General features: G+C 53.7%; 3 protein-coding genes across 6 annotated transcripts; 2 read left to right on the top strand and 1 right to left on the bottom strand.

The window, feature by feature from the left end:
* Positions 1–522: 522 nt before the first annotated feature.
* Positions 523–12,357, top strand: LOC123594571 (synaptophysin). The gene is made up of 7 exons (XM_045471376.1): positions 523–593; positions 1,764–1,829; positions 2,951–3,075; positions 5,911–6,106; positions 6,819–7,010; positions 8,176–8,503; positions 10,818–12,357. The coding sequence occupies exons 1-6, from the start codon at positions 558–560 to the stop codon at positions 8,497–8,499; spliced, it is 939 nt and encodes a 312-aa protein (XP_045327332.1). The 5' UTR covers positions 523–557; the 3' UTR covers positions 8,500–8,503; positions 10,818–12,357.
* A 1,526-nt stretch (positions 12,358–13,883) lies between these two features.
* On the top strand, positions 13,884–22,816 carry PRICKLE3 (prickle planar cell polarity protein 3). 4 transcript variants are annotated; one of them, XM_045470937.1, is made up of 9 exons: positions 13,884–14,032; positions 15,177–15,262; positions 16,101–16,284; positions 18,214–18,327; positions 18,905–19,057; positions 19,813–20,037; positions 20,144–20,330; positions 21,105–21,404; positions 21,975–22,816. In XM_045470937.1, exons 1-9 carry the CDS (start codon positions 13,991–13,993, stop codon positions 22,574–22,576), a joined length of 1,893 nt encoding a protein of 630 aa, XP_045326893.1. In that variant the 5' UTR covers positions 13,884–13,990; the 3' UTR covers positions 22,577–22,816. The 4 variants fall into 4 exon arrangements, with proteins under 4 accessions (XP_045326893.1, XP_045326894.1, XP_045326895.1 ...); XM_045470938.1 differs by having other exon boundaries at positions 13,885–14,032; positions 18,920–19,057; XM_045470939.1 differs by having other exon boundaries at positions 13,885–14,032; positions 19,834–20,037.
* A 3-nt stretch (positions 22,817–22,819) lies between these two features.
* Positions 22,820–25,953, bottom strand: PLP2 (proteolipid protein 2). Its single transcript, XM_045470941.1, has 5 exons — positions 25,498–25,953; positions 24,260–24,412; positions 24,059–24,154; positions 23,431–23,521; positions 22,820–23,225 (listed from the first exon to the last, which is right to left on the bottom strand). The coding sequence occupies exons 1-5, from the start codon at positions 25,591–25,593 to the stop codon at positions 23,203–23,205; spliced, it is 459 nt and encodes a 152-aa protein (XP_045326897.1). The 5' UTR covers positions 25,594–25,953; the 3' UTR covers positions 22,820–23,202.

Raw genomic sequence — 25,953 nt, 5'->3', positions numbered from 1 at the left:
AGACAAAAATATGACTAAAAGGAAAGAGATTAATAGGGGAGATGGTTGGAGGGGGAGGGAGGGGTTTTTAAGACCTTGCACTATGTTTAAATCGCAGGGACTTTGGGCACTGCCAATTACTAGCTGGGCGACCTTGTGCAAATAGCTTCACCTCTCTGGGGACTCATTTTCCTCATCCGTAAAAATGGGGCTGAGTTCCTACCACATAGGGCTGCTGTAATGATTAAATGAGTGAACACATTCAACAAACTCAGTAAAAGGCCTGGCAAAAACGTCATACCGTAGGACCGACCGGTCCTCCTCGCCCCAGACCTTGGGCTGTGTTTTCAGAGACACCGATCTTCCCGGAGCGCTCTCGCGGCCCCAGCCTTAGGACTGGAATGGCGCCTGGCGAGATTGAGGTTTGGCCGGCTGTATGCAGGCGCGCGCGACGAGTGGGGCGGGGGCGCGAGGGGCGGAGCCGCGGCCGCCTAGGCTGTTCCGACGATCGCGCGCCGCCCCCGCCGCGCCCCGCGCCCGCCCTTGTTAGCAGGCGCCTCCCGCCCCCCGCATTGCTGATGCTGCTGCTGGCAGACATGGACGTGGTGAATCAGGTACGCGTTCCAGCACCGAGGACAGAGCCCGCCGCTGTCCGGCTTCCCCGTCCGGATGCAGCGGATCAGGCGACTCTGAGAGGTGGTGGCCAGGGTCCTGGCAGCAGACACCCGGTCCCGGAGCTGGGGCTGGGGTCTGCGGCAGGCGAGGGAGGAAAGGGGAGGTGGAGAAAAGGAGTGAGCCCTTTGCCGCAGCGAGGGCCGTCCTCTCTGCCGCAGCGGGTCCGCCAGAAGCTGGGTTCCTTATTGGCAACCGTGAGGAGAGGAGAGGAAGAGGGGTCTTGGGGCTAGGGTAGGGGCGGAGGGGGGCGAGGGGAGGAGGAGTGGAAGAAGATGGGGGTTGCTGTAGATGAGCTAGGAAATAGAGCGACAGAAGGCGTTGGGGCGGGGGTTGGGGGGGGGGAGCTGACACTTGCCCCTCCCAGAGAAGGTACCCCAGTGAATGACCACCCTTTCCCCCAGAACAGACCAAGGGGGACCATCCAATTTTGCCTCTCCAAAGCTCCTACTCTCCCCTCCCCCAGCACATATCCAGTGAAGCCATGTCCCAGCCCTCCCCCACCTTAATCAGCCAGGACCCTCTCTGCCATCTCACTCTTCTTCACCACCTCAGAACCTCACCCCCTCTCTAATCAGTACCAACCCCTCCCCATCCTCATCACTTCAGACCCCCCAACCACCATCTGACTCACCTTTACCACTGCAGACCCCTCCCCCACCCTAGCCAACCTGATTCCCTCCCTGTTATGACTCACCTTCACCATCCAAGACCCCATCCCCCACCATAATGAACCCCAACTCCTTCCTCACTCTCTCCACCTGATCCTCTTTGCCATCTGACTCACCTTTACCGTTTCAGACCTTTTCCGCTTCCCCAGTTAGTCCTGACCCCATCCCCATCTTCCTCACCCTGACAACCCTCTTCAACCTACCTCACTATCTCCCCTAACCCCCCCCACCAGTCCTGAACCCCAGGGGTCTTCTCTCAGAGACCCTGTGCTCAAACCTTCCCTTAAGTGTCACTTTCTCCTTCTCACTCCCTCTCCGAACATCACTCCCTCCTGGAGGTCACATGCCCTATCCCCAAGGGTCATTGCCTGGTGGCCTTGCCCCTCACCTCCCTCTCCATGCCCAACAACCCCACCCCCTCCCCACCGTTTCTCTCCTCAGCTGGTGGCCGGGGGTCAGTTCCGGGTGGTCAAGGAGCCCCTTGGCTTCGTGAAGGTGCTGCAATGGGTGAGTGTGGACTGGGCCATGAGGAGAAAGAAGGAGGTGGTGGGGTCTGGAAGAGCAAGGGTGGAGTAGGGGTGGTGAGCACAGAATGGATGAGTAGGTGGGGGGTGGAAGAGGACAAAAGAATTGGGCTCCAGGGTGAAGTCCCAAGGGGTTGGGGCTAGAGAATCAATGGGCTGTGATGTGACGTCATGTAAGACCAAGGGTACCCCCGTTGTAAAGTGGAAGAATGTGATGTCCTACCTCCTCCCCTGAGGTGAGAGAGGGGCAGGGGAGGTGGAGCCTGAAGCTGGTTGCTGCGGAAAAGATGCAAAGCCAGAGAAATCCAGGGACAGTGAAAGAGAATGAGAGGCAGGAAATGATGGAGACAGAGGTGGAAATACCAAGGAAAAAAAAAGATACAGAGATGAGAGAAAGTGGAGACAAACAGAAAGAGACAAAGAAAAGGGAGACAGATGCAAAGAGAAATAGACACAGGGAAAGTGGCAGAAAAATGGAATGGGGGAGAGATAGAAACAGAGAAAAAGAGATACTCAGAGGAAAGAGAAGAGGAGGAACTGAAAAGAGAGAGATACCACAAGGGAGACAGAGAGAGCATGATACCGAGACCAAGTCAGAGACGGAACAGGAAGATAGAGACAAACAGACCAAGGACATAAAGACACATAGAGAGAGACATACATTTACACAGAGATAGAGAAAAAAGAGACATAAAAAGACACACATTGATGCTAGAGAGTCAGAGGCAGAGAGAGAAACAGAGATACAGAGACATCTGAGAAAGAGAAACAGATACCAAGAGAACTAGAGACATAGAGAACAACAGAGACAGGCAGAAATACACAGAGAGACACAGAAATAGACTGAAACAGAAGGGGGGGGGGGTCAGGGCACGGAGAGGTAGAGACTGAGAGAGACATTGAGAAAAAGACAGAAGAGATGGCCACACCCCTGTAATCAGCTTGTCCTTGGAGCCGATGAGCCCTGATTAAGGGGTGGGGGTGGGGATGGAGACTGGTCCATCTGGTGCTGCTTGTGCTGGGCCCTGATCTGTCCAGAGGAGGGCATCCCTATCCCACGTGTACACAGGATAACCATGGCCATCTCCATCCCTGCTGCCCAAGGTCTTTGCCATCTTCGCCTTTGCCACATGCGGCAGTTACACCGGGAAGCTCCGGCTGAGCGTAGAGTGTGCCAACAAGTCCGAGAGTGATCTCAGCATCGAGGTTGACTTCGAATACCCCTTCAGGTGCGCCCCCACCCTACCCCACCCCTGGAATCCCGAGAGAGAGGGTGGGGGTGGGGTGGGACTGGCCAACACCACCTCCCCAGTGGCTCCTGTTCAGCCCCCACCTCAGGGTACCACACTGGCTAAGACTGGCTAAGGTCACTGTGCATGCACTGAGCACCTACCTTGTGCCTGGCACTGCTCTGGACATCTAGATGTGTGGTGAGCCAGACAGGCCTAGACTGTTGCCCTCTGGCTATGTTCTAGTGAATAGGGAGGGGCAGGAGACCGGTAATAAACAAGATCCTATATATATATATATATATATATATGGCCTTAACGCATTAGGTGCTCAATTAATGTCAGCCAATCTTATTTAATTCCCATTCGTTTTTTCCATACACATTTTTGAGAACCTATTGTATGCCAGTTTCTGCTCAAAGTGCTGGGGACCTAACGGGAAAAAACAGACCTAGCTTCCTACCCTTATGGAGCCAAATTATAACAAATAAATTGCTAGAAAGGGATGATTGCAGATTGGGAGAAATTCAAAGAAAGGAATCCTTGTGCTGGGTTTTATAACAGAGAATGATGAGTGGGTGCTAATTAGCTATAGGAAATGACTAAATCCAATTAAGCAATTCTGATATTTACTGAGTTGTGTGCACCAGGTGCTAGGTACATGAGGGCAAGCATAAGCAGGCAAAGTCACTGCCCTCACGATGCTGCTTACCTCCTGGGTGGGTGGGAAGACAGAGACCCACAGACACAACTTTAATAGAGACTTTTGAGGCTCCTCTACTACTTAGACAAATCACATAACTGCTTTGGGTCTCAATTTCCTTGTCTGCAAAAGCAGATAATAATACCCACCTTACAAAGTTATGATGAATATTAAGTAAGTTAATACTTGGAAAGTGCTTAGCACAGTGCTGGGAATACAATAAGTGCTCCATGAGTGTTTTTTATTTTTATTTTTTTATTTGAGAGAGAGAGAGTGTGTGTGTGCGTGAGCAGGGGGTATGCACAGAGAAAGAGAGAGAGAGGGAGAGGGAGAGAGAATCTTAAGCAGGCTCCATGCTAAGCACAGTGTGCAATACGGAGCTGGATCCTACAATTCTGGGATCATGATCTGAACAGAAACCAAGAGTCAGACGCTCAACTGACTGAGTCACCCAGGTGTCCTGCTCCATGAGTGTTTGTTAAAATAAAGAAAATAAATACATTTATTTATTAGGAACTCAGGAAAGAGGTCAGGGATTGAGTTGGAAATTGGGCATTTTTTGAGCACTAAGGATAAATGTAGACTCAGGGGATCACCCAGGGTGAGAGGGAAGAGTGGAGAGAGGAAACCCAGCACAGGCTGTGAGGAATGGTTGAAAGAAAAAGAGGCACCAGGGAGGTGCAGCCCGAGGGGCAAAGGGGAGCAACAGGAATCCACTGGTTCACAGAAGCCAGGCAAGAGAGTTTGGGGAAAGAGGAGTTGGCAGCATGGGATACTGCTGGGGGCAGGCCCTTTGGGAATTCAGAAGGCCACAAAAACTGGTGCCCCCCCCCCCCGATTGCTCCCACACCTAGGACCTCCAGTCCTGAAGATATGCCTTTTACCCACAAGTCTCCCGGAAAAAAAGTCTTTTCCCTGGTCCCCCTAACCGACCCCCACTTCCCTTATAATCCCCCAAGAGCCCCTCAGGACACCCCCCCTCTACCAACCCAGCCTACTAGGAACCCAGAAACTCAACCCAGATTCAACTCTTAGCTCTGTCACTTAGCAATTATACAACCCTGGGCAACTTAACATAACCTTGCTAAGCCTCTGTTCATCTGTAAAATGGGTATAATAATGCCTGCTTTAGAGAATTGAGGGCGGGGAGGGTCATTAAATGAGTCAATTATCTAAAGTGCCTTGTAGGTGATCAATAAGTGCAAGCCCCTTCACTCAGAACCTTTGCTACACAAGGAGCCTAGCACCATTTGCTCAGTCTCAGGATCCTGCCCCCCAGTCTGAGACCAAGGATCTGGAACCATACCTCAGACCTTCTCCCTAAACACGTTTTCTTCCTATGACCCCTCCTCCATTACACCGCAGGAAAGGTCCCAGGATACCTTCCCAATCTGCCTCTCCCCACCTCACATACATACATTCTGTTTGTTCCAGGATCTCTTCCACCCTCCTGTCTTTCTGTCTGTCTCCTGCTTTGTAGTCTCTGAGCTTTCCTCTGCTATGCATGTTCCTCTTCTCTTGGAGACCTGAAGTGAGGTAGGGAGAAGAGTCAACACGATGTAGGGAAAAACACAGGGTTCAGATCCCAACTGCACCATTCTCTCTCCAGCTGTGTGACTTTAGGCAAGTTAATGCGCTTCTCTGAGCCTCTGTACGTTTCATTTGATACACATTTACTGAGCACCTACTATGGAGAAAAATGGAGCTAGGAAGGGGGCTAAGGAGTACCGGGAGGGAATGGCTCCATTTCATTTTAATAGTGAGAGCAGGGAAGTCCTCACTGAGGTGACAGTTGAGCAAAACCTGAAGGACATGAAGGGAGTAATACATGAAGATATCTAGGAGAAGGACATTCCAGTGCAAAGATCCTGGGGTGGAAGGGTGCCTGGTATGTTTTACAAATAATTAAGAGGTCAAAGTGCCTGGGTTGGAGGAGGGGATGAGTAAGACCCATTTCACCAGGATGCTGTGAGTAATCAGTAAAATGTGACTGGAATACAGTAGGTGCTCTGTGACTGGTTACTTCCTCCTCTTCCTTCCTGGGACCTTGTCAGAATCTGGGGAACCCATGGCTGGGTAGGGGGAATGAGAGTGTTCTTAGGGTCTGGGCCACACCTGCCATCTCTCCACAGGCTGCACCAAGTGTACTTTGATGCACCCACCTGCCGAGGGGACACTGACAAAGTCTTCCTGGTGGGAGACTACTCCTCATCAGCCGAATTCTTTGTCACAGTGGCCGTGTTTGCCTTCCTCTACTCCATGGGGGCTCTGGCCACCTACATCTTCCTGCAGAACAAGTACCGAGAGAATAACAAAGGACCCATGATGGTGAGTCCCCACCGCCACTCAAATGCAGGGGCCAGGGGGACATGAAGGCTCAGGGACACCACCATGTTCACAGGCCACACCGAACCCAGACAGTCCCACATGCAAGCAGTCACCATAACAGCCACAGATGTTACTGCTGCTGAGGCTGTGAGCATAAAAGAAACCAAATCATAGAATGACAGGGACACACTCATAGCCCACACAGAATCCCAGACAGGCCTACACCTGGAAACCCGCCACCTCACACACAACCACACAGTCTAGATCAAAGAAAGGTGCACAGAGGTTCACTGTGACAGTCATGCCTGTCACTGTGCCACCAGACACACTGATTCCTACACAGCTGTACTCATACACCCTCATCCCATACACAAAATGACACAGATTCCCACATTCAGACAAAAGCATGAAGACACACTACTTTCCACAGATTCGGAAACCATCCCACAAAATCCCCCTACGCCCACACCCACACATCACAATTACACTCTCACATCCTCTGTGTCACACACACACACACAAGCCCAAGCTAGGAACGCTCACCTTCAAGTGAGTATTGGTGGCTTCAGAGCTCAAAAGGTAGAGGAGAGACAGGGCTTTTCTGAAGGACACCTCCCCCTCCCCAAGAAAGCCTGTGGTCTGAGGAGGCCCCACAGCATGACATGAAGCGGCCCACTCACAGCGTTGTCTGCCTCTCCTTTGTCTGTCCTAGGACTTTCTGGCCACGGCAGTGTTCGCCTTCATGTGGCTGGTTAGCTCATCAGCATGGGCCAAGGGGCTGTCAGATGTGAAGATGGCCACTGACCCAGAGAACATTATCAAGGGGATGTCTGTCTGCCATCAGACAGGGAATACATGCAAGGAGCTGAGGGACCCTGTGACCTCTGGCCTCAACACTTCAGTGGTAAGCCCTGGGAAGGTTACTGGGATGGTGGGCCAGCTGGGGAAGGAGGCTGGGAAACCCACTGTCTGGCATGGGGAGTGGTGGAGAGAGAGTATGAGAGGAGAATTCAGAGGAGATCCAAGAGGGCTCCCTGGAGGAAGCATGCCAACAACAGTGCCTTAAAGGATGAGATAGAAATTTTAACCACTGCAATACCCCAAATAATCCCCAAGAGGCGAATATAAGACCTTCTGACCGATTAGGTTAGGGAGATCTGGATCCCAGGCCCAGCTTAGTCATGTAGAATCTCTGACGACTCAAGACGGCCTTGGGACCTCAGTGTCCTTATACAGTATGCAGAATGAGAATAACTTGAAATGTTTCCCACTTGGACGCCCCCTACTGGCCGGAGTCAAACTGTCTGAGTTTCAATCCCAGCTCTGCCACCCGTGAGCTCAAAACTAGTTACTCAGCATCTCAGCCTCAGTCTGAGCATGTAAATTGAAAACTAGTACGAGGTCCTGCTCCAAAGTTGAGTATTTAGCGAACTAATAACAAAGTGTTTAGAAAAGGGCCTGGCACGTGGTAAGTTGTGTACAAGTGTTACAGATGCTAAGATTCCAACTTTTTTCTGTTGCGTGCTGGGTGTGAGACCTTGAGCATCTTAGCCTCTAGAGCTGGGCCCCAGTTTCAACTATAAGGAGGAGATATTACTTCCTGCCCCAAAATTGAATTATATTACATATATTTAAGTTCTATATACGTGTTTTAATATAAAAGTACATATTTATATATGTTGTATGTGTATATACATATATTTGCATATACATACCTATGTGTGTATATGCATCTATTAGTGGTATACCTACATATTTAATAAAAATTTATACTTAGCATTTTACTATATTACAAATTTATATTGTTTACCATATTTTATACATGTATAAATATATATATATATGTAACAGTGATGTCAACATCCCCGAGAATCTGAATTCTAACACGTCTCATGCCCCCGCACCCCAGGTGACTTTTCTCCACATTTACGTTCATGCCCCAGGACTCTACAGGGTCCGAGTTTTAGAAACCAACACCCTTCGGGAGGCCCAACAGGCGCAGTCTCGATGTTCCCCAGGGCCAAGTCAACGGACGCGCGGTGCAACAGCAGGGCTTTGTCTCCCCGCAGGTATTCGGCTTCCTGAATCTGGTGCTCTGGGTCGGCAACCTGTGGTTCGTGTTCAAGGAGACAGGCTGGGCCGCCCCATTCATGCGCGCACCCCCTGGCGCCCCTGAGAAGCAGCCAGCGCCCGGGGACGCCTATGGCGAGGCGGGCTACGGGCAGGGCCCCGGCGGGTACGGGCCCCAGGACTCCTACGGACCCCAGGGTGGCTACCAGCCCGACTACGGGCAGCCAGCCGGCGGCGGTGGCGGCGGCTACCCACAGGGAGACTACGGGCAGCAAGGCTATGGCCCTCAGGGTGCGCCCACCTCCTTCTCCAATCAGATGTAGTCTGGTGAGTGACTGGCGGGCGGTGCGGCCAAGGAGGGTATAGGAAAGGAGACAGGCGGGTCAGTAAACCAATAAGAGTCAAGAATAAGTGATTCATAGATGCAGGGGAGTTGGAAGAGCCAACAGAGAGGCGGAGCTACATGCTAAGGACGAAAAACTAGCCAATAAATGAAGAGCAAGAGAGTGGTGCTTGAAGATGGGCAGAATGAAGAACCAATGGGAGAGAAGTAGAAGTGCCTCTCTGAAGGGACTGGCAGGGAGATTTGCATAGTGTAGGAGCTACGGTGGGAAGAGGAGGTGGGCCTTAGAACTGCTTGATAAGCCAATATGTTAGGATAAGGCAGGTAGATGGTGACGGTAAACAGGCTTGGGTCATGAAGGTCAGACAAGCCCACCAATCCCAGAGGAAGTGACAGATCTGCCACTTCTCCCCAACCCTAGTGGTGAGGGAGGTGGTGTGGAATTTCACAGAAGGAAAAGGGGGCGGCGAAGGCAATGCGAAAGCTTGCGGGCCTTTTTGCTGGGCCTGAAAAGGGAAGTGTGATTTCCTCACGTAGGAGGGAAGGAAATGGGGAGAAGAGGCAGGGGGATGGCAACACGTGGGTGGAGGTAGCTTCTTGCACTTGGCCAGTATGGAAAGGATAGGGAAGAGTTTATTAGGTACCTCACATCTAATTCATCAAAAAACCCTGTTGACTCTACCTTCAAAATATATCCATAATCTTCCACTTCTCACTGTCCTCTCTGAGCCTGGACATCTGCATAGCTTTCCACCCACATTCCCATTCTGTTCTACTCACAGCATTGGGAGGGATCCTGTTAAATTCTAAATCAGGACACTGCCCTCCTGTGCTCAGAGCTCTGCCTGGGCTCCCATCTCACATTAAAAGCCAATGCCCTCACCAGGGTCTACACAAAGCCTTACCCATCACTTCTCTGACCTCCTGCTTCCTACCACTCCCCACCCCCAACTCTGTTCCAGGCACAATCCAACTTCAGGACCGTGGTACTTGCTCTCCCCCTGGAGTTTTGCACCCACATACCCTGATAACCTTACCTGGCCAGCGGTTTACTAGTCCCCTTTCTAAGTTTTTTTACATTTATTTATTTTTGAGAGACAGAGAGAGACAGAGCACAAGTAGGGGAGGGGCAGAGAGAGAATGAGACACAGAATCCATAGCAGGCTCCAGGCTCTGAGCTGTCAGCACAGAGCCCAATGAGGGGCTCAAACTCACAAACCGGGAGATCATGACCTGAGCCGAAGCCGGACACTTAACCAGCTGAGCCACCCAGGCGCCCCAAGTCCCCTTTCTTATCTCTGTTTTAGTATCCCGTGCTTTTCTTTATCACAGTCCATGATTATTAGTTAATACGTTTATTGACTATCTCTTCCACTAAACTAGGGGATGTCACCATGACTTATTTATGCTGTACATATATCAGAGCCCTACTAATGTTAAGAAACATTTATTGAGGAAATAATAGAAACGACATGAGATATTTTACTCTCATTTTATGCTTCTCTGCTCAAAATCTTCCCATGACTTACACCTCATCCAGAGTCAAAACTAATGTCCTTCCAACCTAGTCCACAAGGCCCCATATGACCCCATTACCTACCTCTTTGACATCACCTCCTCCCATGCTCATACCACTCGAGCCCCACGGACCTCCTTGCTGTTCCTCAAACACACTAGACATGGTTCCACTCCAGGGACTTTGCACTGGGTGTTCCCCCTGCCTGAAATGCTCTTCATTCCAGTTATCTGCATGGCAAATTCCTTCACCTCCTTAATTCTTTATTCCAATATCACTTCTTAAATGAAGTCTTCTCTGACTACCCTACTTACTACAGCAACATTTCTTCCCCTGTTGGTACTCCTAATCCCCCTCACCCTGGTCTACTTTTTGTTTTTACATTTCCCTTATTATCTCCTTATGTCATCCTACAACTCACTTATACATTTTCGTTATTGTTTGAAGTCTGTCTCCTCTGCCATAATGCAAGCACCACAAAGATAAGGATTTTTGTTTTACCCAATACAGTTGATCACCAATGGCTAGAACATTACCTGTAAATGGACTTTTGGGGGTTGGGGGAGGGGTGACCATAATGTCTTTGATACTTAACCTAGTGGGCGCAAGGTATATCTTCCCAATAGGAGCAGCTAGGGGACTATGAGTGAAGGAAGAAGGAAGAAAAAGCATGGCAGACAGAGAGTAAAGCCAAGGTGGAGGCATAGAAGCCCAGCCCCCCTCCCTAAGGGTACAACCTAAGTCTGGACCCCCTCTCCTTTCTGTGTCTTTTGTCTCCACAGGTCAGTGCAGCCCGGGAGGACCCCATGGGTGGGCAAGAGCTCAGAAGCCCTGCCCCCCTTCCCACCCCTACACCCCAGGTCTCCGCCCCTCAAGCCAGGAGACTCTAACTCTCTTTGCTGTTTATATATATATATATTATATATAAATATCTATTTATCTGTCTGAGCCCTGCCCCCACTCCACACCCCTCATGCATTAGGGGCCTGACCTTGAGTGGGCCCCTCTCCTACCCCCACTGCTTCCCTTGCATCCCTTGGCCCCTCTCTGTTCTCTGGCCCTGTGCCCTGAGGTTGGGGGACTCTGAAAGGGGGACAGGGAAAAAACAGATCTCAGCTATGTGGGGAGGGTGGGTGTGACTTCAGATTCTCTCCCCTCTCTCCCTTCCCTTCTCCCAACTTGGCCTGGATTCCTCCAGCAATGCCTGGACAGGGGCCATTAGGGGAAATTCAACCCTGAGAGGGGATAAAGGTAGACTGGTGGACTTGAGATGCAAGGTGGACTTGGAGAGGAGCTCTGGGGTGGAGAGGACTAGTCAGCCATACTGGATCTGGAGTCAGAAGAGGGATGCCCTAGGGAATTCTGGAGTGGGTCTTGGAAGGAGGCTGAGGGCATGGTTCTAGAATGGGTGGAGCCTTGAGTGAGGCAGGGGTTAGGCCCCAGGAGTGGGCAGGGTTTGGAGTAGGACAGGATTTTGTGTAAGGGGTGTGACTTGGAACCTGGAGACTGCATTTGGAAGATCATTGAGGGCATGGTTCTAGAGGGGTGGGGCCTGAATCAGGTAATGGGGAAGGCTCCAAAGTGGGCAGGTCTTGTGTTGGGACCGGTCTATGGAAGGGGTGTAACTAGGAACATTCAGGAGAATGAGTTTGATTCTAAAGGGGATAGATCTTGTGCAAGGGAAGAAGTGGGATTCAGGAATGGGCTAAGCTTGAGGTGAGGTCATGGTCTGGGTTCTAGGCAGGGCAGGGCTTAGAGTGGGTGTTCATGGTGGTTTCAGAAGGGGCAGCCCACCCTAATGGAGCAGTGAAAAAATATGTTTTAGAGTGGGCAAGTTTGGCAGTAGGTCGGGGGGGCGGGGGGCAGGAATATCCCTGGCCAAAGCTGGGGACTGAACTGGCCTGGGAGGAGCTAAGAGGTATAGCTTGGAGGGTAAGGGGTGGGACCCAGAGAGAAGCATCCTCCACACCCTTGCCCACCTCCATGATGGGACAGCTAGGTAATCAGAGGACAGAGCCAACAGGTCTGTGGGGCCAGCCCACCCTTCTTCTCCTTTCCTTGCCTCCTCCCTCCTTCCATACCCCCACCCATCCTGGGGTGGTTGGAGACCCGGTCTGGAGTCCCTATCCTGCACCCACTGCTGTGTCTGTGATGTCGGTAGTGCCTGTGATTGTGTGTTGCCACTTTGTCTGGCTGTGGTCCCTCCCCCTCTCCTCCAGACACCCACCCTTTTCCTTGCCCTTCAGTATTGTTTGAAGACCTCCCCAAGGAAGAACAAATAGGATTAATTCTCCTCCCCTAAATAAACTCCTCAACCACCTAGTCCACCAGGCTCTGATTTCTCAGTGTGTCTTTTTGGGGGGGGCAGTGGTGGGGGATGAGAAGGACAGATGGGGGAGAGGTAGAAAGAGGAAGCTCTGCCCCTGACCTGCTGGACCTGCCATTCAAGTCACCCCATCATTTTAGGTCCCTCCAGCAGTGTTATGCCAAGCCACATCCTCTGTGAAGCCTCTCCTGTTGATCACTTTAAGTCACACTCTGAGTAGTCCTGCCCAGTGTCCCACTACTGGCAACCGGCTGAATGCTCTTTCTATGGTTCAGTTCTAATTCTGGTCCACTAGCCACTCTCCTTCCCAGACTCCGTGGAACCCTGTCTTCAAACCCCAAATGGTCTGAATAGAACCCCTACACTTAATAGGGAGACTTCTCTCTACCTAACCCACCTCATATTCTTCAGACTCTGCTTTCTTGACATTTTCTTCCTCTGCCCCAGATGGAGAACTGGGAGACCCAATGGGCTGCAAGGCCAGGAGGCAGGGCACTGGGGTGACTCATTAGTTCATTCATTCACTCATTCCCTGGCTACTCCATGGGGCAGGGAGGGGCGGGAAGTGACTGGGATGTGCATATTGGAGCTGGGTATGGATGAGGTCCCCTGTGCCCATAATAAAAGGCCCAGCTGCCACCGCCACCTTGCCTAATTAGAAACCCCTGCCTGGTACCCGAGTCCTGACTGCCGAGTCCTGACTGCCGGGTCAGGGACCCCCTCCTCCCAGCCCTGAGGGGCCATGAAGCCTGACATGTGAAGGAGAGACTCCCAGCTATGGACTGAACTCAGGGAAAGGGATATCTAACTGGAGAGAGAAAAATGGGAGCCTGGGAGGGAAGGCTTTAGTATCTATTTCTCAGGATTTAGGGGACAAGACAGCTGGGCCTGTAAGGAAGGGGAGGGAGCAGGGAATAGGGCCTCCAAACCTGGCCTGTGACTTTAACCTTCTCCCCATAAATATCAAATGGTCCTGGCTCTGATAGAGTTTTGGTGTGGGGGCTATGGGGGTGAATAAGGGTTAGTTCTCTGATGGTGGTGAGGGAGCACCAGCTGGGACTGCGATGGGCTTGGGGATCACACTTGCAGCATTCACTGGGGAGAAAGAGACCCTCAGAAGATCACCAGTGGGGAGGGGGCCAAGAGGTGGCTTTAACCCCTCCTCCCAATAACATCCAAGATAAATGGACATGAAACGCCAGTACAAGTACCCTAGCGCACCACTCCTTGCAGCCAGGTGGCCGCTTCCAAGTTCCCCTCCCCCGCATTCCCCCATCCCCCCCGCCCCCCACCGCCTCTTTAGGCCCTAAAATATCCCGTGAGAGGCCATGTGTTACCCTGAGGTTCTGGGAGGCGTGCCTTCTGAGGCCTGGTTTTGGCTCGGGGCGGGAAAGCTGGGGAGCTCTCCCGTACGGCACTCCTGGGCTGCGTGCCCCTCACCTCTAGGCAGGGGGCGCCTTGGCCCAGGAGTGAGTGCAGGCCCAGGAGCGGGCGGTGCTTGGCGCGCTCCTCCCATGCCGGTGTCAGATATACGGAACAGATCTCCCAGGCCGGACGCGCGGTGGCCTGACGGCCCGTGAGGATTCCATCGGCCTGACCCTGCCCGGCTTGACCCTGCCCGGGCGCGCCATGTTCGCGCGTGGGTCCCGGAGGCGCCGCTCCGGTCGCGCGGTGAGCGATACTCGGGGCAGCGGTGGGAGTCAGGGGTAAACTGAGGCCCAGGAGAGGGGGCAGAGGATAGGGATAGCGAGGAGGCGCGCCACTGAGGGTTTGGGAATCCCCATCTCCAGATTCCCAGAACAGACGGGCTGGGGCTGCTGGAAACGTGTGGATGAAGGAACGTGGAGATCTGGTGGCAGATGCTCCCTAATCGCCTCTCTGCACACTTCCATCAGCACCCCAGGACCTGGTGGTCCTCTCGTGTGAATTCTGGGAGGGGATTCTGAGGGCCAAAAGACTGGATCATGGAGTCCTGAATTGAGTAAGGACCTCCTGAGCATCTGAGGGAACCTTGTACCTTGGCACCTAAAGTGATCTTAGGGGTGAGGTCCTACACTCCTGAGGTGCCTAAATACTAAGGGTCCAGGGATTGGGATTTGGAGTTAGAGGGCTTCCAGGCTTCTACCTGAGCCAGGAGCTTTTTGACCTCCTAGATAGTGGGGCTGCTCTTCCTTTGGAAGGGGTCTTTAAGTGGGGTCTGGGTTTGGTGGTCCAAAGGACCAAAGGCCAAGACTTCTTGGGGTGGGGATTATTGAATGGATCATGGGCCTCCTGAGATCCTGATCCAGTTCCTTAGGTATGAAAGGGGAGAAGCCAGGGTTTGGGGGAAGGGCTTCGGAAAAGAGGGACAGGGTTCATGTGGGGATCCCAAGTGAGGATGGGGCCTCAGACTCCTACCCTGTGGAATTGAAGTGCTGCTGGCCTCCTGGATGGAGAAGGGGCCAAGATGAGGCCTGGGAGGGACACCCGGATTAGAGTCTAGGTGCTCTGGTGTGGAGAGTGTTCTGAGTTCTGGGGGAGGTGTTTGAGGCCTGGAGGAGTCAGAGGCTGGTGGGAGGTGTCCAAGGCTGGGTGAGGGGGAAGGGAATTCCCTGAAAAGGGGTATATAGGAAGGTGGCCTCAACTTCCCCGCCTCTACCTCAGTTGTGTCCTCCTCTCCTGCACTCCCGGCGCTGTCCCAGCCTGCCCAGCGCTGCCCTGGTGGGACAGGCCCTGGCGTGCGGTCGCGGGCCTGGGAGTGGAGAGGCGGGCGTTGACTTCTCTCTCCCCGCCCCCGCACCTCGTCTGGTACCGCGTCTGTCCTCACCCACTTCAGCCTCCAGAGGCAGAGGACCCAGACCGCGGCCAGCCCTGCAACTCCTGCAGGGAACAGTGCCCCGGCTTCCTGCTGCACGGCTGGAGGTAGGTGACCATCTGAGGGCCTTGTCTTTGTCAGGGCCCCGTCCTCAGGGGAACCCCCAGAAGCTCAGGCCACACCCGTAGGCTTGAGCTTAGTCCATGGAAGCAGCTCAGTTGGGGCAATAGCCTTACGCTCAGACTCAGGGCCCCACCCCCTGACTCATTCCCAATTGTCCAGTTCCCAGGAAAACTCCACCCACTACATAGCCCCGCCCCCCAGAAGTGTTCTCGCCTGGCTGCCAGTCCATCCCTAGGGAAGTCCTCAGTCCCAGGGGCTGAGCAGCATCCACTGACATCCAGCCCCTCTCAGACTCAGAACTCTTCTCCCAGACCCAGTGTCCTTTCCTCCACCTGGAGCCCTGTACCCAAAACGTCTCGTGAAATCCCACAGAACCCACAGCCGCACACTCAGGCCCTACCCACAGGCTCAGAGCCCCCACCCGCCCACAAGTTCAGACCCAGCACAGGCTAGAGCCTGCCTCTAGGAAAAGTTCCCCCACAATATCCAAAGCCAGTCCTGGAAAGAAACCTCTGAATATGTAACTCCAATCTCAGACTCAGAGCCCCACCTTTATTCAGGCCCACTGCCAGGACAGTCTGACCAAGTCCCAGAGATGATAGTCAGGGGCCACAGCCCCACCTGCAGTTCACAGCCACTCCCTCTGCTCCTCTCTCACCCACAGCAGTCCCACCCCTGGGCCCAGAGCCCTGTCCTGGCTTAGAGTCCTTGGGTGACGATAATCTGTATGTCCCTGCCCCTTATTTGTACTTCCTTGGGGCTGCCAAAGGGTCCAAGTGAGCTACTACGCCTTAGTAATTGACACCCTTCCCTCTCCCTCAGAAAGATCTGTCAGCACTGCAAATGCCCGAGGGAAGAGCATGCTGTGCACATGGTGCCTGTGGATCTGGAACGCATCATGTGTCGGCTAATCTCAGACTTCCAGCACCACTCCATCTCCGATGATGACTCTGGCTGTGCCTCGGAGGAGTATGCCTGGGTGCCCCCTGGTCTCAAGCCAGAGCAGGTGACCAGAGGCTGCCACCTGCTCCTGTTCTCCAGTGGATGCACACACATGCAGGCACACACATATACAAACCTATTTGTGGGACCACACTAGGGTGTGTGGTCAAATTGCATGTATCCTTCTGACCCCTATGTAATCTCACAGTGGTCGGCCCCCCACAATTCTCAGGGAACCCTGAGTGATCATTGAGGGGGTTAATTAGGGCATGTTCACCCCACTCCTATTCTATCTCTTAACTCAGGTCTTATCCCAGCACTTCATTCACCACATCACCATTAATTCATTCATTCAACAAATAGTTATTGAACACCTACTGCATCCCAGACACTGTTCTAGGCACTGAGGACACAGCAGTGAACAAAACACAAAAAAAATACATCCACCCACATGGAAGTTAGATTCCTAAAGTGAACAACAGCCAATATAGACAGACCTATAAAAATATGTCAGATGGTGTAAGGACTATGCAATAAAAAAAGCAGGGAAGGAGTAGAGAGAAAGTTAGAACTGTAAATAGGGTGCCCAAGTCAACCTCTGTGAGAATATGATGTTTGGGCTTCCTGAAGGAGGTAAATAAGTAAGCCATGCAGATACCCAAGGGTAGAGCTATCCAGGCAAAAGGAAGAGTTGATGCAAAGGCCCTGAGGCAGCAGCATTCTTGGCACGTGTGAGGAACAGTGAGGAGACCAGTGTAGCTAGAACAGTGACTGGGAAAGTGGGGGGAGGTGAAGTCCAAGAGGTGGAGGGGGGTCATGGAGAAGACTTGGACCTCTACTCTGAGTGAGGGGGAAGCCACGAAAGTGTTGTGAGCAGAAAGGGATGTAGTTTGTTTTAGGATTAGCAGGATCCCTCTGACTGCTGCGTGTAGAACAAACAAGGAGTAAGGCTGGAAGCAGGGGGGGGGGGGCAGGGGCAGTGAGGGAGAGGCTACTGAAGTAGTCCTGTGACTGATGACAATATTGGCAGTATAAGTAGCAAGTGGTGATCAGATTGCAGATGTTTCACAAGCAGAGCTAAGAGGATTTGCTTGTGAATATGTGAGCGAGAGGAGTCAAAAATGACCTCAAGGACGGATGGATTAACTGATGTGGGACCGGCCAAGGCCGGAGCAAGTTGAGGAGTAAGAACATAAATTTGGGTTTGGCCATCTGGAGTTTGAGATGCCTGTTAAAGGTTTGAGTGGCCATGTTGCTGGGATCTCAGGGGAGAAGTCACAGGGCTGGAGGTATGCATTTGTGAGGCATTAGCCATGATGTGGTATTCATAGCCATGAGGTTGGACATGATTCCCAAGGGACTGAATGTAGAAAGAGTCAAGAAACCCAAGGATGAGCCTGAGAGCCCTCCCACATTTGGGGCTCAGCTATTTGAGGAGGAACCAAAAGGGAGACAGAGAAGGATCAGCCAATAAGGTAGAGGAAACCCAAGACAGTGTGGTGTTCTAGAAGCCAAGGGAGCAAAGTGTTTCCAGGATAAGGGAGCGATCAACTGTGTCCAGTGCTACTGAAAAGTCCAGTTGTTATAGGGCCTGAGACCTGAACAATGATTTTAATGGTGTGCACCTTGTCAATGACCATGACAGGAACAGCTTTGGAAGAGGGGCAGGGATGGAAGGGGTGGGGAAGCCTGACTGAGGTCGGGTCTGGAGACAATGGGAAGAGAGGAAGTGGACACAGTGAATGCACCCAACAGCTGTAAAAGGAAAGAGAATGGTGGAAAGGAAAGTGGGGTCAAGACCTGAAAGAACTTACAGTGTATTTGGGGGGTGATGGAAATGATCCAGACTGTAGGAAGGGGAGATGGAGAGTGTCACTAGACATTCCCTTGTGATGACTTTAATTTTCTCAGAGAAGTAGGGTCCCACCATCTCACTGTATCACAACTCACCCCTAGTCTCAATCATTGTCTCCCATTCCCCGTGTCCTCCCAGGTATACCAGTTTTTCAGCTGCCTCCCAGAGGACAAGGTCCCCTATGTCAACAGTCCTGGGGAGAAATACAGGATCAAGCAGCTGCTGCACCAGCTGCCCCCACACGACAGTGAGGTGAGGAGAGAAAAGACAGGAAGGGCATGCCAGGTCGGGGTGGAGGTGGGGGGCACAGCCTGAGCAAATGTTAAGCAGCTAGAAAGAAATGGACAGGGCCGGGGCACCTGGGTGGCTCAGCCGGTTAAGCATCCAACTTCGACTCAGGTCATGATCTCACAATTTTGTGAGTTCCAGCCCCGTGTTGGGCTCTGCGCTGACACTGCGGAGCCTGCCTGGGATTCTCTCTCTCTCTCTCTCTCTCTCTCTCTCTCTCTCTCTCTCCTTCTCTCCCTGTCTCTCTATCCCTTCCCTGCTCATACTGTCTCTGTCTCTCTCAAAATAAATAAATAAAACATTTTTTAAAAAAGAAATGGACAGGGTCAGAGGAGGAAAGGTAAGCTGATCTGAGGTCTGGACAGACAGGGACAATCAGGACATTCCTTGGCAAAACCACAGCTGAGCCTCGGGAGAAGAGGTAAGGGGTGGGAATTTCAGGCAGGAAGTAACATCTATAGAAAGACCTAGAAGTGAACTCTGAGCTGGGATGAATTCTGGAAGGTGGGGAGGGGCAGGCATCGTGGGAGGTGCCTGGAAGACCTTCCTACCCCAGGCACAGTACTGCACAGCACTGGAAGAGGAAGAGAAGAAAGAGCTCAGAGCCTTCAGCCAGCAGCGGAAACGAGAGAATCTGGGGCGCGGCACTGTGCGCATCTTCCCCGTGACCATCACTGGAGCCATCTGTGAGGAGGTGAGCAAGGGAGGGCCTGGGTGAGTGAGTGGTGCCTTTGTTCCAGGCCCTGGTAAGATGAGGCCTGCCACTTAAGCCCTAGTGGTCTGTCTCTAATGTCCCCTCTGGTGGATGGGGTCTTTTCCTCCTATCCCACTGTTAGGCATGGACCATCCCTTGCCACCTCCCTGGCCAGCAAGGTCTGTCTGTAGGACCCCCTGGTGGACAGGGCCTGTTCCTCCCATCTCACTGTTGAGTGTGGTCTGTCTCTCGGGAGGCTCTAGTGGACCTTCTCTATTAGTTCCCTCCACGCAGTGGTTGTGAGGTGTGGGCTGACTCTCTGGTCCTCTTGTGGTTGCAACATGTCCTTAAGAACTGACCCCCAGTAGCAGGACCTGTCTGTAGGGCCCAGTGGTGGGTCAAATTTATCTTCAAGGCCCCTCCTGGTAGGTAGAGCCTGACCCTAAATCCTACTGTTAGGATCTAAAGTGAGGTTCGTCACTAAGTTTCCCCCACTGGGCCAGGCCTATCTCTTTGATTTCCCCAGCTCCCTAAAGCCAAGATTTGCCTTTAAGGCCACCCATAATTAGAAGGGCCTGTCTCTATGGTTTCCCCCAGGAGCAGGGTCAGTCTCTAAGGTACCCTCCCCTGTAGGCAGGACCTGTTTCAAAGTTACCCCACTGGTGGAACCAGTCACAGAGGTCTGCCATGGGGATGGCCCAAGTGCGACCTGCATGACTTGGCTGACCCCATCCATCTGACCATCTTGGTGGCAGTGTCTATCTGTCATTTGGCAGTGCGGGAAGCAGATTGGAGGTGGGGACATCGCAGTGTTTGCCAGCAGGGCAGGCCTGGGTGCCTGCTGGCACCCACAGTGTTTTGTGTGCTCCACGTGCCGGGAGCTGCTGGTGGACCTCATCTACTTCTATCATGCTGGCAAAGTCTACTGTGGTCGTCACCATGCTGAACGCCTGCGCCCGCGCTGCCAAGCCTGTGATGAGGTTCGTGCCTCTCTACTCAGGGGTGGGAGTGGAGGGTGGGCAGGGCCACGGGCAGGCCCCTCTGATGGCCAAGGTGGCCTGTGTTCCCCCCCCCCCCCCCGCCCAGATCATCTTCTCCCCTGAGTGCACCGAGGCTGAGGGCCGGCACTGGCACATGGGTCACTTCTGCTGCTTTGAATGTGAAGCATCGCTAGGAGGGCAGCGCTACGTCATGCGTCAGAGCCGCCCCCACTGCTGTGCCTGCTACGAGGCCCGCCACGCGGAGTACTGTGATGGCTGTGGGGAGCACATTGGTGGGTGAACGTGACATTGAACAAGGGGACAGATGGACAGCTGGGCCACAGCACCACCCCAGCAGGATCCTCCGTTAATATTCCATGCTTTCAGTCTAGTGCCAGGACCAAAGCCCTATACCCTTCACTGCAAATCTCTCACCGGTATCCCCCGTTACGCCGTACTTTCTAAACCCCACCTGCACAACACTAGGCACCACGACACATCTAGGCCCACTTCCAGAGTTCCCTCTAATTCCCAGCCCCTCCCCCCTCCCTTAGTCCCTCAGCCAAAGCCCAACTCCCCCAAGCTGTGCCCTATTCTGTAAAGATTCCTCCTACCTTCTAAACCACACCCTACCCTCTAAGACCCACTCCTTTCCCACCAAGGCCCCGCCCTACCTTCTAAGCCCTGTTCCCACCACCCTGGTCTTTTCATCAGGTCTGCCTTCTGCACTCCATGCACCAGAAGCCACTTCTTAAAGTTGAAGCCTGACCCACATCTTAGAGTCCAATGCCAAGCCCCAACTCTGGGAGGGAGCACCCTAGGAAAGAAAGGGAAGGAGGAAACAGTTTCCAGAAAAGAAGGGATGACGAAACTCAGGGCAAAGCCCAAAGCTCGGGTTTCCCGCTTTCTCCAGAGAAGAGCCCCATTCTGAAGAGTTGGGGGAAGGAGGGAGTCTTGGGACACCCTGCCTCAGATTCCCTGCCTCTTCCCAAGAAGGGCCCATTCAGAACGGGTGGGGATATGCCTGATGACCCTGCCTCAGCTTCCCCCTTCTTCGGTCTCTGCAGGCCTGGACCAGGGGCAGATGGCTTATGAGGGCCAGCACTGGCACGCCTCAGACCGCTGCTTCTGCTGTAGTCGCTGCGGGCGAGCCCTGCTGGGCCGCCCCTTCCTGCCACGCCGCGGCCTAATCTTCTGCTCGAGAGCCTGCAGCCTGGGGTCGGAGCCCACGGCTTCTGGGTCCGGCCGCCGTAGCTGGAGCGCGGGCACGGTCCCCGCGCCTCTTGCAGCATCCACGGCCTCTTTCTCTGCTGCGGAGGAGGCATCCGAGACCTCCACCAAAGGCACCAGCACGGAGCCGGAGCCTGGTGAGCTAACCCTAGAGCCACGCCCAGCCTCTAGAGCCACGCCCAGCCTCTACTCGTCCCTCCGCCTCAACCCTGGCCCCCTGAGCTCGATTCACCCAGGCCCTTCACCTGGGGCATCCCCGGCACCGCCCCCATCTCAACCCTTGTTCTATCCCCAAACTAGGTATTGTCTCCAGCCCAAACTACACCCCCTCGTGAACCCTGGTTCCTCCCCGCTCCGTTACAAGGCTAGTCCCCTAGCCTCAACTTGTTCCTGCTTGAGCCCGAGTTGTTCCTCCTTCCCTCCAAACCCTCCACCCTCCACGCCCCGCCCCTATCCTAAGGCAAATTTGGTCGGCTTTAGCCCATGCCACGCCCCTTCTATCAGAAGCCTAGCTCCCATTCCCTCCACCCATAGCCTGCCATAGGCCTCATATTGCCCAAATTCCCCACCTTGCTGCCCCTCTCCGACCCCTGTCCCCACTTTCCCAGTCCCGATGGGGGAAAGCAGAGAAAGCCTTTCCACAGGCCTCCCCTGGGTGGTTGGGGGCGGGGGGAGATAACAGGGAGTTGCTCCATCTCTCTTTTCAGTTACAGGCCCCGAGGAGCCAGCCCGCTTTCTGAGAGGGGCCCCCCACCGCCACTCCATGCCAGAGCTGGGGCTCCGCAGTCCCCCTGAGCCACCCCCAGGACCCCCCAGACAGCCAGACCCGAGCCCGGAAGATGGTGCCTTTGGTCGCCAGAGCACCCCTCGTGTCAGCTTCCGTGACCCTCTGGTGTCCGAGGGAGGCCCGCGGCGGACCCTGAGTGCGCCCCCAGCCCAGCGTCGCAGGCCACGCAGTCCCCCACCCAGGGCCCCCACCCGTCGTCGCCGCCGCCACCACCACCACCACCACAACCACCACTATCACCGCCGCCAATCTGGCAGATATCGCCACCACCAATGTGACTTGGGATCAAGATCGGACTCAGGATCTTGTTCCAGCTCACCTTCTAGCCCCAGTTCTGAGTCCTCAGAGGAGGATGGCTTCTTCCTAGGGGAACGCATCCCGCTGCCCCCGCATCTGTGCAGGCCCCGGCCTGCTCAGGACAATGCAACTGGAACCCCTAAATCCCCATCTCCACAGCTCTCCGGGAACTCACGCCCAAGGATGCCTCGCCAGGCCAGAGACAAGAACTGCATCGTGGCTTGAAGGCAGTGTAGTCCTGGAGGGCTCCATTCTCAAGTCCAAGTAGATGATCCCATCCCCCAACCTAAATCATAAATCCCCTTCCTCCTTCATCTGTTTTTTGTTAATGGAGTAATTTAATATTTGTTGTAAAACAGGTGTGGCTTCTTTACCTCCTTGCTCCAGCTGTCCTCCTCCCCAATTTTGCCCCTCCTGATGCTTGAGATTTATCCACATTTGATCAAAGGATTAATTTATTCATTACCATATGTTCTAACAATCTCTTTATTTATCCCTCCACAGAACCACCCACACTGAGGAGATTTTTTGGTGTGGGTCACAACCTGGGACCTAAAATCTCAAATCTGAGGCTCCCTCCTCCCTCATTTTGTGGCTTAAGTGGGTCCATAGTCCAGGCAGAACAGGTGTCTCCTTTTGGATACTGCAGAAGGAAGGGGGACATAGGCACACCCATAAAAATGGCCACACCCAGGAGGGATTGGCAGGTAGGAAAATAGATTCTCCCGATAAAGGCACTTTTACTTCAAATAAGGGACTGGGAGTTGGCTGGGAGTGCTGTAGGAGCAGGAGGGAGTTATTTCCATGGAAGTGTTACTTGCAGGTTGCAGAGAGAAATGAAGGGAGTTCACCTACACCGGGCCATCTGCAGGGTCTGCAAGTGAGGAAAAGAGAGGAAAGCATTGGCTGGATTCATACGCCTATTTACAGACAAGAATACTGAAGCTTATGGTACTTACTGGCACTAAAGCCATCAGTACCAATAAGGGGCATTCATGCCCTTGGGAGACCCCTTTCCTTCTCTCCTCAGCCTCCTAAGCAACACTCCCCCCCCCCCCCCCCCACACACACACACTTACCAGTAGGGGCTGCTGTATGTCTTTGCTGCCGCAAGGGGAAAGTGATGTAGGCATCATAGCCAAAGAGGCATGAGACAATTAGGCCCAGTACCTGAGGGTGGAGATGGGAGTAAGTGAGGTTGGATTAGGTTGGTCAGCCTACTCAGGCTTTTGCTTCTTTGTCCAACACCTCCAATGACTGCCCAACACAGGGATGGTGACTAAAACCCAGATCAGGAAGCCAGAGAGCCCCAGGGAAAGACCAGGAGACTGGAATCTACCCTACCCTCCCTCCTCCTAGACCATCCCAACACAGGGAAACCACATGGTGGCCCCACATGTTGGTGGCACCATTCACACTGTACATTTGAGACAAAGTTCTAGCAGATGATAGTCTAATGTATTGACAAAGGGGCCGCCTCTTTGCTCTTCCCACAAAGGTCCCTGTGTTGGACAAAGTATGGCCTTTCACAGCAAATGGTGATCTTGGGAGGAAAACCAGGGCCTGGGCCAGACTTTCCTGTAGGCTCTGAGGACAAGTGTGGCCTGCTAGGGGTCACACGCTTTCTGGCAAAAACAGGGGCAGAAATGGCCCCTGGATTCTCAAACCCCTCTCTCTTTACTTTAGAGCTGCCCCTGCAGCTTTTACCCCTGCGATGATTTTGGAGGCATTTCCTCTCTCAACCAGGACAACAATGGAGGTGATCAGGTAGAGGATGGCCGCTATGAGGGTTCGGAAGAAATCCTGTGAGGTGTAAAGAGAAGAGGGAAGTCAACATCCAGAGTTACTGGGACCATCCCACCTACCCAGGTCCCTCCCTAACCACGCCATTTTCAGCCCCCTTCTCACACTCCAAGGCCAGTTGATGATCTGTATCTTAGTGTGCAGGTCACACATGTAGATGACAAAGAAGATAGTAGCAAGGATCATTTCAACCACCGACAGGGAGGAGTATCCTGGTGTGGAGGCACTGAAGCAGATCAGAATCACCAGGCAAAATATCTGGAAGGATGACAGGGGAAAGGGGGCCTATGATCAGTGCCCATCAGGGCTGAGGGGATTGATTTAAACTGAAGGTCTCAAACTCAGATGCCTACCAGGACTGGAAAGATGACAAATAATAATCACTAAACATTTATTGTGTGCTCATTGTGTCTCAAAGGTTCTTCTTCTAAGAGCTGTACAAATATTAATTTACTGAATTATCACGACAACCTAATGAGCTGGGTATTATTAGTATCTTTATTTTACAGGTGAGAAAAGTGAGCTCCAGAGAGGTTAAGTGACTTGCCCAGGGTCACCTAGCTAGTAAGGGGTAGCGTTGGGTGCCTCAATTTCGCCCCTTTTCCCTTCCAGCATAGGGGCGGGCTGCTGGGAGTGGTGCAGCCAGGTGTTTTGTGAGTACTGCTGGCGCCAGCTTCAGGGCCTTGACAGGGGCGGGACCTGCGGTTCCCTCGGCAACCCTTTTGGGAAGCGGTGAGAATGACACCGGAGGGGCAGGGCTGTGTTAAAGGCGTCGCACCCCTTTTACAAGTGAATCAAAGGCGGCGCCCACTTTGAGGGAGGTAGGAAACCCAGGCTCCTGAGCGGCCGGAATAGCTAAGGACCTCCGACCTGACCACAGAAGGGTGAGGAAGAACTGGTAAAAGGCGGACCGCCCTACCCCAAAGGACCAGCTCTCAGGGCCCCACCCCAACAGGCCCCGCCCCTGGGCTCCCGGCCAGCCCGCCCGCCTGTGCCCAGGCCGCGCCACGCCCTGCCACGGGAGGCCCCCCACCTCCCAGCCCCCTAGGATCCCTCGGTTGAGCCCACCGATGTGTCCACGCGGTCTCCCTCCACAGAGCCCCACATATGCTCTATGGACCCCTTGCGTCACCCCGTGGCCCAGCAGCTCCTGACCACCTTCTCCAAACCCCACGGACTCGCCCCGAGCCCCCAGTTTCGGGCCTCTGCCACTAAGTCACCCACCCTCGCCTCACTGGGGAGCGCCTCCGGGCACACGTCTGCCTCACCTGGGGTCGCCGGGCTATGCGTGGTCCAACCACCCCACCCCGCCTTTGCCCACCCGCCTATCCCGGGACGCTCACAATCTCAGCCAACAGGAGAATTCCTTTTCGGGTGCGCGAAAAGTTGGTGCAGGCGGCCCAGCAGCCGGGAGCCGAGAGGCGCTCGGAATCCGCCATGGGGTGCGCTGGAGTCCCTAGGGGCGCAGAGTATCTACTTGCTTGCCCGTGGACTGGGGGACGCTGCACACCCTGCCGTCTTGCCCGCCGTCTGGACGGGAAGGGGGCCCCCGAGGCGAAGGAGGGAGTGAATCACCTCGCAGAGCAGAAGCGGGCGGGGCCGGAGGGGGCCGGGCCAGGTGGCTGCCGCCCCGGAAGCCCCTTTGCCCCGCCTGCCAAGGATACTCCCCGCCTGGCTCATAGCCCCCAGGGCGCCCCACCTCCAGAGGCGCCAGCCTTTGAGGCTTGGCAGTGCGGGGTACCAAGTGCGGTAATGGCAGTAATGGCGAGACCTTTCGCGCTTTCAGAATAGGAATGCTT

The sequence above is a fragment of the Leopardus geoffroyi genome, chromosome X, assembly GCF_018350155.1.
Source record: "Leopardus geoffroyi isolate Oge1 chromosome X, O.geoffroyi_Oge1_pat1.0, whole genome shotgun sequence".
Lineage (NCBI taxonomy): Eukaryota > Metazoa > Chordata > Mammalia > Carnivora > Felidae > Leopardus > Leopardus geoffroyi.
This window is presented reverse-complemented; position numbering and strand designations above follow the sequence as displayed.

Bases quoted from the DNA above. Each gene is read 5' to 3' on its own strand.
- LOC123594571 (XM_045471376.1), top strand. From the start codon at position 558: ATGCTGCTGCTGGCAGACATGGACGTGGTGAATCAG. The intron at 594-1,763 runs GTACGCGTTCCA...TTCTCTCCTCAG, and splicing joins ACATGGACGTGGTGAATCAG to CTGGTGGCCGGGGGTCAGTT. The intron at 1,830-2,950 runs GTGAGTGTGGAC...CTGCTGCCCAAG, and splicing joins TCGTGAAGGTGCTGCAATGG to GTCTTTGCCATCTTCGCCTT.
- PRICKLE3 (XM_045470937.1), top strand. From the start codon at position 13,991: ATGTTCGCGCGTGGGTCCCGGAGGCGCCGCTCCGGTCGCGCG. The intron at 14,033-15,176 runs GTGAGCGATACT...CACCCACTTCAG, and splicing joins GGCGCCGCTCCGGTCGCGCG to CCTCCAGAGGCAGAGGACCC. The intron at 20,038-20,143 runs GTTCGTGCCTCT...CCCCCCGCCCAG, and splicing joins GCTGCCAAGCCTGTGATGAG to ATCATCTTCTCCCCTGAGTG.
- PLP2 (XM_045470941.1), bottom strand. From the start codon at position 25,593: ATGGCGGATTCCGAGCGCCTCTCGGCTCCCGGCTGCTGGGCCGCCTGC. The intron at 24,155-24,259 runs GTGAGAAGGGGG...TACACCTCACAG, and splicing joins TCATCAACTGGCCTTGGAGT to GATTTCTTCCGAACCCTCAT. The intron at 23,522-24,058 runs GTAAAAGCTGCA...CTCCACCCTCAG, and splicing joins CCTCCAAAATCATCGCAGGG to GTACTGGGCCTAATTGTCTC.